Source organism: Daktulosphaira vitifoliae, unplaced genomic scaffold, assembly GCF_025091365.1.
Source record: "Daktulosphaira vitifoliae isolate Bord-2020 unplaced genomic scaffold, ASM2509136v1 Scaffold_1, whole genome shotgun sequence".
In the NCBI taxonomy this organism is placed as follows: Eukaryota; Metazoa; Arthropoda; class Insecta; order Hemiptera; family Phylloxeridae; genus Daktulosphaira; species Daktulosphaira vitifoliae.
Window position 1 is genome coordinate 53,842,242 of NW_026099572.1, and position 13,945 is coordinate 53,856,186.

General features: G+C 24.7%; 1 protein-coding gene across 1 annotated transcript; it reads left to right on the plus strand.

Annotated features, from left to right (window-relative positions):
• Window positions 1-3,162: 3,162 nt before the first annotated feature.
• LOC126894462 (uncharacterized) lies at window positions 3,163-13,120 on the plus strand. Its single transcript, XM_050665503.1, has 15 exons — window positions 3,163-3,217; window positions 3,300-3,498; window positions 3,622-3,760; window positions 3,816-3,937; window positions 4,026-4,203; window positions 4,286-4,445; window positions 6,893-7,056; window positions 7,514-7,849; window positions 10,896-11,119; window positions 11,188-11,329; window positions 11,768-11,889; window positions 11,956-12,133; window positions 12,202-12,352; window positions 12,466-12,629; window positions 12,688-13,120. The coding sequence occupies exons 1-15, from the start codon at window positions 3,178-3,180 to the stop codon at window positions 13,051-13,053; spliced, it is 2,685 nt and encodes an 894-aa protein (XP_050521460.1). The 5' UTR covers window positions 3,163-3,177; the 3' UTR covers window positions 13,054-13,120.
• The last annotated feature ends 825 nt before the right edge of the window (window positions 13,121-13,945 follow it).

Here is a 13,945-nt window from a genome sequence, read left to right on the forward strand (position 1 = left end):
CCCTGACACTTGGTCTTGACCAGGTTAATTCAAAACGTTATCGGCGTTGTTGGTAACTGATGAGTAATGTCTAAATAACTAAACAACTCACGTCTTTACCGTGTGGGCATTCGAACGGCTACCGTCTCCGATCACGTGCCAGTGGTGGGTGGTGGTGGTGGTGTGTGTGTGTGTGTGTGTGTGTGTGTGTGTGTACCTTTACGTGACTGACGGGCGGTCGCTTCTACTCGTGTTTGATGTCTCGTCGAATGAGACTAGACCTATAAAAAATGTTGATGCGTACAGCTAATAATAATAGTAGGTTATGCAATGAAAGCATCACGTTTAATTGTATTTGCAGGATCTGACATAGTCTGTCGTTTCAACAACCTCACACCACGGAAATAAAGTAATAGGTAGTAGCACAGAAACGTGTTGCTACTTATTATGATTATTATAATAAGTTGTAGATCGGAAATTTCAAAATTCTTACCTCCCTAGTTAGTTTATATGATTTCCCTTCAACTATTGAACGACCTAAATAGTTGACATTTGACCAATCGTTAACTTTACTAAACTAGTAGTTAAGTTGTTCAACAAACTTTACTAATAATGTGAACTTTATATATTTTTTTTTTATTGTTCCCCAGTTTACACTTATGTTGGAAAAGAAGTTTTCTTTTAAATTATATCCTATTCCGATATAATTTACGATGCGAATTTCTCTTATTAATTATTTTATTTCCACATCAAATATATATTTCTATAGTTCACGACATTTAGAATTTTTTATCGTTTTAACGCTCACTATTCATATTAACATGTTAAATCGTTAATTTTAAAACAAATGTTTAAAACTCGATTTAAACTAATCAAAAAAATGTATTGTATTTTGATTTAAACATTTAAAAGATACCCTTTGTTAAACTTCCAAAAATTATTATTATTTTTTTAAATAAATCTATGTACTATTATATTTTTATAACTAAAATATATTTTTTAATTTTAGAATAGATAATTTTTTAAGCAATTTTCAAACAAAAAAATTTAATCGGTTGATTGTTTAGTTATAATCATTTAAATACATAGGTTTAATACACTGATCGTACTAAGGTATATTTATTAATTATGTACAGAGTGATTTTTTTATCATAACCCACTCAATTACTCGCAGAATAATAATAATTTAAACATTTTTTTTTATTATTATCTTTAGTTACACATTATTCTTGAATTTTTAACTATGTAATACTTTTTAAGTTCATCCCTTATGCCTTGGAGGGGGGTCAACTTTGTTTTTTTAAATGGTAACACATATTTTTAATTTAATAAAATGTTTGAGTTTTTAATTTAATAGTAAATGGCATTTGAATTTTTAATATAACTTTATTAGCTTATTAGATATAAACATTTAAAGTTTCAAAATTTTGAGTTAATATACATGTATAATACACATGGGATTGTAAATACAGGTAGCTAATTGGATTTTTATGACATTGCTGTCTCAGTCACGGATTGTTTATTATCAATTATGATTATCAATAGATATACTTTCTGTATTGTCAGTTAGTGTATTTATAAACTCATAACAATGTGCCTTACTACAATTGATAATAACAATGCTGTGTACCTGCTAATATCGATGTTATAAAAAACCAATTAGCTACCTATATTTGTAATCCCTTGTGTATTATACCTGTATATTAATTCAAAAATTTGAAACTTTAAATGATTATATCTAATAAACGAATTAAGTTATATTAAAAATTCAAATGCCATTTACTATTAAATTAAAAACTCAAACATTTTATTAAATTAAAAATATGTGTTACCATTTAAAAAAACAAAGTTGACCCCCTTCCAAGGCATAAGGGATGAACTTAAAAAGTATTACATAGTTAAAAATTCAAGAATAATGTGAAACTAAAGATAATGAAAAAAAAAATGTTTAAATTATTATTATTCTGCAAGTAATTGAGTGGGTTATGATAAAAAAATCACCCTGTATATTTATAACGTATATTTCACTCGCGTTACATACCCACTCTATGTATTAAAATGCTTGTAATTCAATAATTACTTATCCTAAAGTTGTAAACAACCCATCAAATTTTTATGCTTAAAAATCGTCTATTTTAAAATAAAAGAAACTTTTTTTTTTTAATTTTAATATAAAACTTATGATGATTATATCCTTTGCTTGAGTGAAAAAGCACTATTACTCTTCCCATTTTGGTTTATGACATCTCGTGTTTTTAGTATAGGAATACCCAATCCATTCTTTTATTTTCATCTATACCAGCGATCCTCACTACGCGGCCCGCGGGCCGCATGCGGCCCTTGGAACGTTTTTTTGCGGCTCTCGGACTGACTGTTAAGGATAGTTATACCAACATACATTTTAGAGTTATTGAAATAAATATTTTTTTGGAAAAATATTCAATACTTTATAAATAGGTTCCAGTATATATTTTATATTTATATAACAAGTTTATGTACGGGTAGCAATTACGAAATGATTATCTATTATTAACGGTAATTCCCAGAATGCCTCGAACAACAAATGAAATATCTGACCTCGACGATTGCTCGGTCGTCAGTTTTATCTTAACTGTTTGTCAACAGTGGAGAGTTTTATCTAGCTCAGTGCAAACATGTATTAATGTGATTTTAGTGCGGCTAACTTTATCAATTGAACAAATTATTTTACGAACATAACACTTCGTTCGGTGATTGAATTTTGTAAATAAATATGGCGGGAGTGTACTCAAAAGAGCGGAAACGNAAAGTCTGACCACAGATAAGATAAAAAAAATAAGGTAGTTGTTTTATTTTATCAATGGTCTTATTTCTGCTAATCAGTTTGATATATAAATTTTTAATGACATAGTACGCAAACTTGAATTTCTTATATTAGTTTTGTTTAATTTTATAATTTCAATTATATATTTTATATTAAAAATATTGTTCAAGAGATTATGTAGTTTAAAACACAAAAAACTGTTTTTTATTATTATATTCTTAATTTGATTTTTACCTACTCTGATATTAACACCAAATAATATGTAGTGTTTAAATATTCTTATCTGTTGTTCAAAATATTAACTATAACAATATTAATTTATAAGTGTAAATTATAATGCAAAGAAAATAGTGCAACACAAAAAAAGAAAAAGATATAATTTGAAAAACTAATAAATGACCATAGTAATTTTTTTTCTATATGAATGGTATATAGGTATGGTATTTTAGAGTTTATAAGGGAATAATTAATTTTTAGCATTTAATTAAATAATTAAAAAAAAATGTTTTGTTTATAGGAAAAAAAAAGTCAGTTGCAATTATTGGAGCTGGGGGAGCTGGTTTGCCAGCTATTAAATATTTTTCTGAAGATCCATCTTATGAATGTGTTGCCTTTGAACAAAACAGTTCAGTTGGTGGATTATGGGTGTATACCGAACAAACCGATACTAATGATTACGGTATCCCTGTTCATTCTGCAATGTACAAGAGCCTAAGGTAAACATAAATTTACCAAAAGTTTAATTTAAATTGTAGTCTTGAAATTCAATAGTATTTATCAAAATTAAATAATCTATGCTGACCTGTTATTTTACTTATTTTTATTGAAAATTTATTTAGAACAAATTTACCAAAACAAGTTATGGAATATCCAGGGTTTCATTATAAAAACGATGATGATTCATACTCGGATGGTGATATTGTGCATCAATATTTGGAAGATTACGCAGTACATTATGGATTAAAAAAATTCATTAAAGTAAGAAATTAAAATCTAAAACATAAGTAATTTTTTAATTTTATTATGTTATTAGTTTAATCATCATACTAAAGAGGTCCGTCCTTTGGAAGGTGGCCGTTGGCGAGTTACAGTCTTGAATTTGGAAACAAAAGTTGAAGAAATTATGGATTTTGATCAAATACTAGTTTGTACCGGGTAAATATATTCTATAAAATAGTTATTTGTTTATTTTGCTAAAAATTAATATATAAAATTTATTTAATTACAAAATTTTAACTTGCAGTAATTTTTGTCATCCACAAATACCAAATTTTGAAGGCTTGGAAAATTTTAAGGGTATAAAAATACATAGTTTTAAATATAGAAAACCCTCTATATTTAAAGATAAAAAAGCAGTTGTTGTTGGTTGTGGATCTTCTGGTCTGGATATTGCATTTGAACTTTCTAGTGTAGCCTCAAAAGTAATACATATTTTTTTAAAATTCTAATTAGCGCATTAAAGTAAAAATTTTAGTAATAGAAATATCTTATTTTGTGATTTAGGTATATTTTAGTCACCATAATGATGGATTAAACAGATATCTTGCAGATAAAACACCTCCAAACCTCTTATTAAAAGGTGATATAAAAAAAATTGTAGAAGATGGTGTGTATTTTGTTGATGGTTCATTTGAAACGGCCGATGTTATAATATTTTGCACAGGTAAAACAAAAAAAATTTTACAGTAATATTATTGTTAACTTTACTTTTCTTGTTAACATATCAATACCTCTTAAAAAAATAGAGGCAACTCAATTTTGTTTTCCTTTTTTGCTTTTTAATCAATTTTTAAATAACTTAAAATCCTGTTGCTTGAATACAAAATTTAATAAGTCACAAAAATGAGATTTTGGAATTATTGATTGTATTTATTAAAATGGGTGATATCTGTCATTTACCAAAAAATAGTAAACCTATTACTTCAGTATAGTATGCATGTTTTATGCATTTGAAAAATATTAAATTACACAAGCTGCCAATGAAATTTTAAATTTGTTTTTCTCCCTCGAAAAATTACTAAAAATAACATCAATTTTTGAAAAATGGGCATACATTTTTTTTTAAATCAAATTTTTGAATATTTATTTAATCATTTAAATATTTTTATAATCTATAATTAAAGTTTCCAGAAAAATAAAAAAAAACTAATATACATAGTATTGGTTAAACTTTAAAAACGGTTATATTTGTTTGGTGTTGTAAATAGATTGATATAGATTTTTTTATTTTTCATTTATAACTCCTAATGTATAGATGTATATGATCTTAAATTTAGATCATTACTAAAAACGTGCCATAAGAATTCTTAACAAGATAGTTTCAAACCTTATTTTTGTAATAAAAAACCCAATACAATGTGTGTAGAGCATAGTTGGGACAAGTGTTGATGATATCTAATGATTAACATCACTATCATGAAATATACTTTAATGCGAATCTTTCAAATTTCACAATAATTTGTATTATTTTAATTATATAATTGCTGTTTTAAAATTTCACCCAAATATTAAAATATAATAAAAATAATCAATTGTGGTTAATATTATTTTAAAAATTTTGATTTAAAACAAAATAATATTAAAGATATTTAATATCTTATAAACACATATTGTCTTTATGCACGAGGGAAATTTTTTCAATTTTTGAGGGTAATGTCTTTGACTAAATACGATTTGTGATCTTTTGACGTATCGTTGAAAGAAATCCGTAAGGTGAGAGCTGAGAAAAAGTAGTAACAGACAAAAAAAAACACATCATAGTAAAGTTAATACCTTCTCATCTTCGATGCAAAGCTAAAATTATAGTCAAAATTTATTTTGTTTATTATAGTGTAAACATAATCAATTATATACACTCAGCAGTTATGAGCATCTATTCATTTCAGTACAATTTTAGCATCAAATTTAACCAATAACTTGGGACCATTTGGCTTTAAAGACAAATGCTCCATAGGAAAAATTATTTTGAAATGATTTTATTTTTTCCATCATAAAGTACTTTTAACAAATATTTTTTATTCAAGTTTCGATCATGATATGTTCAACAAGATTAAAATTAGGTTTTTTGGACATATTGATCATTAAAATCTGTCATTGAACAGCTGAGAATTTTCATTGACAAATATGAAAAACCCAAATTATGGTAAAACCTTCTCAATTTTGCTCTGCAGTTAGAATAGATTTAGATTATTATACCTCTTAAGTCAGATATATATATTTATTATCTAAATTAGGGTCACAATAAAGAATAGTGCCACTAACAAGTAAGTGCTCAATTCTGTTGTCTGAATGACCTTTTTATTTTGCTTATCAAAACATACTATTTTATTAATATTTTTAAATCTGTTTCAAAAAAGGTCTTCAATTTTATAATTTATATTTCAGTACTACCCTTGAAACCTTGAGTTCAAGGTATCTAGTGCTCCCTAGATCCTGAACTGAATGTTTTATTAAATACCTATTTTGAAAATTTATTAATAAAAATTTCCCTTATTTTTTATTGAAATAATGAATTTGAAGTAACTAATAATTTTGGTACAAGATAATTCAAAATAAAATTACTCTTATGTAAACAGTTAGCGGATAAAGTCACAAGTCATAAAGATAATTTTTTTGTTTATCATGTACCACCATTTTTTTATGACTTTCATGTAATATTTTCCTTTCAATGCATTTTTAAAAAAAAAAAACAATTTTAAAATACATTTTTTATATGTTAAAAAATGAACAACTACCAGTACATTATTCCTATAATTATCAATATATTTGACTTAAAATTATTCAAATTAACATCCAAACACTTTCTATATTAAGTTTTTAGTCAAACTTAAGACTATAATGCACCAATTTCAGAACTACTTTCATGTAAATATAAAAGTAGTTCTTAATTTGTTTGATTTTATTTTATTGTTACATCTCGACATTTATTTTAATACCACAATTTACAACATTTAGTGCACTCTGTATTAATTTTTACCTAATTGTTGGATATGAATTATTAAAAAAAAATTTCACAATGTTTAGCATTAGTGAGAAAATTAAAATATATTTATAATTAGACATAAACAAAAGTAATTAATCATTGTGCATTGTGTATTTACTATATTGTAGGTTACAAATTCAATTATCCATTTTTAACTCCGGAGTGTGGTATTCATGTAGAAAATAATCACATTCAGCCATTGTTTAAGCATATAGTCAACATTGAGCATCCAACAATGTGCTTATTGGGAATTCCTATAAAAACAGCTCCATTTCCATTGTATGACTTGCAGGTATAGACATTTTAAATAAATACATTGCCACACAAAAAAATCTAAATTTAGGTCTAAAGATCGGACTGAATTTTCTGTTTTTGTAGTCACTTAATCTGAATCTGAGGTATAAAAAAAACCCAACATATCATGGTTTTGAAAATCCTTCAAAATCCTTGTAATCTAAGCTACTAAACATTTTAATATTTTAACTTAGTCGTATATTAAACAAAAATCAGTTCAATCCATAAATCTTATTTACTCTAAAAAACAATGGTATATAGACTATTAGCCTTACCCGATGTATGCTGTAAAGAGGTTGCACAACTGTATTTTGTACTACTTGGTCTTACCTCCAGAACCAAAAATAAATATTCTTTTTGTGTGAAGCTGTGATTATGTTAATTGATTTAGTTAATTTGTCAAAAAAACTAATATATTATGCAACTATTTAATAATTATTAATTTTATTATATAGGCACGATTTGCTAAAAAAGTTTTATCTGGTGCTAAAACTCTTCCCAGTAAAGAAGATATGCTAGAAGATACTCGTAAAGATGTTGAAGCAAGATTAGCTAGTGGTGCTCGTCAAAATGATCTACACGATTTGGCTATTAAATCTAAAGATCATTTTGATGATCTAGCTAATTTTGCAGATATCGAGCCCATACCTACTGTAGTTCTTCGAATATTTTGTGAAGCAATTATGAGAGTCAGAAATGATTATTTCAACTTCCGAAAAGATCATTACAAAATTGTTGACAATGTACATTACATGGTTAAGTTTGCAAATGAAGAAAATGCAATAACCAAATAAATCAAGTTATTTCCAAGAATGGAATTACTATTATTAGAAAACATAAACATAATATTGCAATTTTAGTTAAACAATTTTATTACACATAAAAGTAAATTTTTAGATTTGCTAACTTTTTTATTTATAAGAATTGTTGTTAATATAATCTCAGAATAGATAGAAAAATGAACGATAAAAATTAGAAGGCTTTCTTATACTAAACAAAATGTAAATGTAGCAAAAAAAATATTTGATATTTCCTAAAATTTATATATTTTCCTTTTTAAAGGCTAAAATGACAATTCTGGTAACCATATTATTTTGATAATTCACATAATAACCATGTATGTAAAAATCACCATTAAAAATGTTTATAAATATATTTTTATGGTGAATTTTATGTTCAAATATTAATTATTGTATTTTACTTATTTGTTTTTAACCCAGAATAATTATTATTATTTATGAAAAACTTAAAATTATATTATTTTTGTTTTGTATTTTTTTTACTATTTTTAAATATAATGGTATTGTATGTATTTTAAACTAGTGTACTTTAATTATAATTTATGAGTAATACTTATACATTATTAAATCTCCTTGCATATTATGATTTATTTTTTATTTCCATCAGTAATTCTTAAAACCATCAATTTATTTGGTCAATAATATCCCAAAAATGTTATTTTAAGTATTTTTACAGTTCTTACATTTTATACTAGGAAATTAAACAACTAAAGAGTATATAATTCTCATTTTAAAACGTCATGAAAAAATATTTGCAATATTTATACCTTGTCAGTAGCTTATTTAATATTTCAGGTTTGGGACAATTTTCAATTTATGAAAAATATTTTTAATAACACTAAAAAATTTAAGTAATGATATTATGATCCCTTTTGAGATACCTCTTCTTATGATTGTCCAATCTTGAAAGTTTTTAAAAATCCTGATTTCATTGTCACCTTAATTTTTATACATTATTAAAAAATTTAATTTCTATGTATTGACTACTGTTAGTTTTAATAAAAATAAAGTACTTTTTTATTATTCATTTATCTATTTTCTATTGCTATAACTATTTCAATAATTTTAAATAAAATCAAAGTACATTTACTTTATTTTTAATGTGTGGATTTGGAGTATGCATTATAAATATAGAAGCAATACGAACTGTATTCACCTACGTTAAATATCCAATCTATGTATTTAAATACTAAAAAATGTTTTTATTATTGACCTATTCAAATATTTAGAAAAATAAAACTAAGAAATAGCTATTTTGATATTTCAGATAAATAAAATTTAATTTTTATATTTTTCTCGTTAGAGACAATTTAAAAAAAAATATGCTTTAAACGTAGTCTGAAATTGTAAAACTTATTTTTAAAAAAATAACGCAAATTATTCGTTGGGTCAAAAGTTATTAAAGATGTCAGAATCATTGAGCAATGTATTACTCTATGGTCGGAACATGGTAGGACATTCTGTAGATTTCATTTATTAATCATTTTCTCCCCTCTGTTGGTGTTCGTTTATCTCGCACTACAATATTCTATTTTCTCATATATTTTAATACTCAATTATAGAGATTATATACAATTTATAACTGTAGACAAAGATTTAAAGGTAATGAAACCATCGGTTGTTACGCATATTTCGTTTGTTATTACATTTGGTGGGATCTAGAATACAAAAATTAGTATTATTATAATTATAATATATATATATATATATTATTATAATGAGTATTATTTATGACGTACGTATTACGTCAAACGAAAAAAATTAAAATTAAAATAATTATAATTTGATAAGGTCATCTGAGTTATATCATTTGAAAAATTAGTATACACTCTTATATTTTAGCCTAGGATCTAGACTAAATTAGACTTACTGGGCCGTGGTTCAGGCTAATGATGCCCCGAGTTTAAAATCAATATTAAACATTTTTACATTACTATGATAATTTTAATATTTAAAAATATTAATTGTTGATCGTTTAAATAACTCTATTCGCAGTCATACAACAAATCAATAAATACTCCATCACAATTACCCTAATGGTATTCTAATACAATATTTGTCAGTACATTTTTAGGCGGGATAATGGTCAAAACTGTCCAAGGTGAAAATATCTCTTTAGAGAGACATTTTTTAAAGATACGTTGCAGTTATATTTCAATTATATGAGATAGTATATACATTTTTTTACACACGTACCATACGTTGCATAAACTTGAGACCCTTCAAAATAATTTGAACAAAAAATGCATATAACTCCAAGTCTTAATTATCATTAAACCATAAATTACAAACTTTAATTTAATTTAAAATAAAAAAGCATTGAATATTTTTGTATCTATATTTAATATAATCATGGTAACTTAGGAAAAATGAAAAATGAATTTATATAAAATGACGAAATTATATGTGAAAATTATAATAATAATTTTTTTTATCTATTTAATTTTTTCCTTATTTATATTAGTATTTATTCTTGAGACCTTTTAAGACAGTTATAAAAGTTATTCCAAAAATTTATTTTCTATACATTTGTCCATCCTAAAATTGTTATATTTTAAATAATATTTTTATAACATCACCTAAATAATTAGGCACGTCATATTTGAAGACATATTTGATCTCTATTCACATATTTTAATCTATTTTAAAGATTATCTATTGTAATATGAATTATTGGTGTAATTTCATTTTTCAAGTTGTATGTCATATTTTTCGATTTATTAAGAAGTCTTTCAAGGTTGCCGCTGGTCATTATGAAATGTTATCAGTGTGTTTTGTTATCAGTATCATATTTAATTGCAACACATAGCGAAATGTCTCTGCTATGAGTACGCAGTTATTAATTTAAACCGTTATGTATTAATCGTTAATATCTCGCTTACTTTTTATTTCTTCTTGCAAACTTTCTCTACGATTTTCGCTTCTACAGATTAATACTAAGTACATAAACAGCACTAGAAATCACATTTTATTAAATATTTAATTTCAAATTTTTTTAGTGTACCATTGTGATTTTATTAAGTTTATTCACTATTGAAAACCATTAAAAGAAATGTTGAACTCCAAAAAATCTGTTTGTATTGTTGGCGGTGGGCCAGCAGGTTTAGCAGCTTTAAAAAATTTTGCTGAATCAGACTCCACGTTTAACTGTACATTATATGAAAAAATTGACAGTTTAGGAGGAACTTGGGTTTATACAGATAATGTAGATGTTGATCAATATGGTTTACCTGTGCATTCGAGTATGTATAAAAACCTCAGGTGTGTCCCCGTTAAAATTACATTAAAAAAATAAAATGTTTTATTCATTTAAAACATACATATTTTAGGACAAACTTGCCCAAAGAAATCATGGAACTTTGTGACTTTGAACACAAAAATGTTGGTAATCAATGCTATTTTCCAAGCAAGTACATGGAAAATTATATAAATGATTTTGCTGATCATTTTGATTTACGAAAATATATTAAGGTACTTTGTTTGAAGAATTATAAAAATGATAACTAAACTTAACTTGTTTTCAGATTCTAACTAAAATATATTATTTTTTAATTACACTGAATGAATAGAAATTTTTTAGTATTCATTTAACTCCATATCATTAAAAATTTAATACTTATAGAGGATTATAAAAAGAATGCAACAATTTAATTTTAACAGAATCCTATTATAAATAAAGTAGGATGTAATGTTATGTATGTTTTTTAGTACTTGTAGCTTTATAATTAAACAAATTATGATATAAAAATAGCATTTGAAATTTTTTTCTATGATCATAAATTTATTATTAAAACAGATAGTAATAAATTATAAATGTTATTTTATAATTTATTTCTTTTAATTTAAATAAATATTATTAGTTTATTAATTTGCAATATTTTTTTCAATAAAATTTTATTTTTTCTGTAGTTACATCATCATGTGGAAAAAATTAGTCCTGTACATAATGATCAATGGGAAGTAACAGTACTCGATCTAGAAAATAAAATTAAAAGTATTAACACTTTTGATTCAGTCATTATCTGTGTTGGGTATGTCACTTTCTCTTAAGTAATCCATATTTATTTACAAAATACTTATTCTATATTTTTTTATAGTAATTATAGTAATCCTGTTTATCCAAAAATAAAAGGCAGAGAAAAATTTTGTGGAAAAATATTACATAGTCATAGCTATAGAGATGTTGAGTCTTATAGAGATAATAATGTTGTTGTTGTAGGATGTGGTGCATCTGGTTTAGATATATCATTTGGTGTATCTAAAGTGGCTAAAAAAGTATTTACAACTTTAAAAATGTATTCAAGTTATTAAATAATAAAATATTATTGATAAAATTATGTTAGGTATTTCTAAGTCATCATAACCCTAAAATGTTCAACCTAAATGTACCATCTAATTACTTCCATAAGACAGATATCAAAGAACTGGTGGAAGATGGTGTAATATTTGTTGATGGTTCTTATGAGCAAGTAGATGCTGTTATATATTGTACTGGTACGTGAAAATTAAAATATCTGATCATAAGTATGTTAATAATAATGAAAAATCCACTTGAAACTTCTATTAAAAAATTAATTTTAATTTATTGCAATTATAAAAAATATTAGGATACAGCTATACCTACCCATTTTTAACACCAGAATGTCATATAAAAATTGAAAATAATGTGATTAAGACTCTTTTCAAACATATGGTTAATATTGAGCATCCAACCATGGCATTTATTGGAGTTCCTAGAAATACCACAGGATTTTATCTGTTTGATTTCCAAGTAATTTAGTCTTTAAGTAATTAATGATTCTTAAAAATTAAATATTGTATGATTTCAGTCAAAAATATATAAAAAAATCTTAGAAGGGTCAATGAAGTTACCTTCTAAAGAAGAAATGTATAAAAATACGCACGAAGAAGCTGAAGCTCGACTTGCTAGTGGTCAAAGAGAAAAAGATTTTCATCAGCTTGGTAGAACAAAATGGGCAATGAATTATTACACATCAGTTACTAACTTAGCTGGAGTTGAACATCCACCTCCAGTACTACTACAGATTTATTTTGATGGACTCGAAAGACTAAGTCAAGATTTTTTGAACTTTAGAAATGATACTTATAAAATTTTAGATAAAGAGCATTACACAGTAAAATATCATAATAGTGATGAACCTATAGTAAAAAAACAAGTTTTGTATACTTTTTAATTATGTAATAAACACCTTAAGTTTTATTTTATTTTGTAAATTGGTTACATAGTTATCATAGAAAATATATTTTTTATATTATTCATAAGTGTACCATTAAATATGACTAGTTAGATAATAAAAATTGTTATCATTTTTTTTTAAACTTTTTGAACAAATTTCTTATTATTGTTGTATTAATAAAATAGTTACATAAATTGGTGTTTTTGATTTTTAATGGATAACAAATTAGAAAAAGGATTATAAATTTATTTTATTTTATCATCTGATAAATAAAATTATAATGCTATTGATAATTGAACCTTTTTAGATTTTAGTTAATAATATAAACGTGATTTAAATTTATTTTTATATTAAATTTGACAATTAGAAACATAATTTAATTTTAGTCGAATCAATTTTTATTCGCATTATTGCCTTCTTTACTCCCTTACCGAATATGCTACAGTTATTAATGTTAAATAAATAAAATACATCTAAATATCTAAGGCTGACAATCTTTTAAAATAATGTTTAATTGTATAGTTGTATTTTATAAAATAATTCTTTTAAACAACGGCATAGCCTAAATTTTATAATTGGGTTGAGAGAGGCATAGTAAAATTCCATATTTATATTCATTCTTTTGCTAATGACTTAATTATAGAGATGAATATTGGTGTCAATGGGGCGAGTCTAAACCTGTACTCTCGCTACACCACTTCTTTTAAACTATTAAAGTTCTGTATAAATACTAAATTTTTTCTTTTAAAAGATAAAATATCCAGTTAGTTATAATAATAAATAATACTATCAAAACTATACATTGATTGTATTATTTTTAATAATTTATACCCGTTATTAGTATTTTTTTGAAATCCACTTATTGAAAATAATCTTATACAATTATTTA

What these genes read in the sequence shown, in the direction of transcription:
- LOC126894462 (XM_050665503.1), top strand. Translation starts at nt 3,178, where the DNA reads ATGACCATAGTAATTTTTTTTCTATATGAATGGTATATAG. An exon ending in TCTATATGAATGGTATATAG is followed by an intron (nt 3,218 to 3,299) that starts GTATGGTATTTT and finishes TTTTGTTTATAG; the next exon opens with GAAAAAAAAAGTCAGTTGCA. An exon ending in CAAATACTAGTTTGTACCGG is followed by an intron (nt 3,938 to 4,025) that starts GTAAATATATTC and finishes TTTAACTTGCAG; the next exon opens with TAATTTTTGTCATCCACAAA.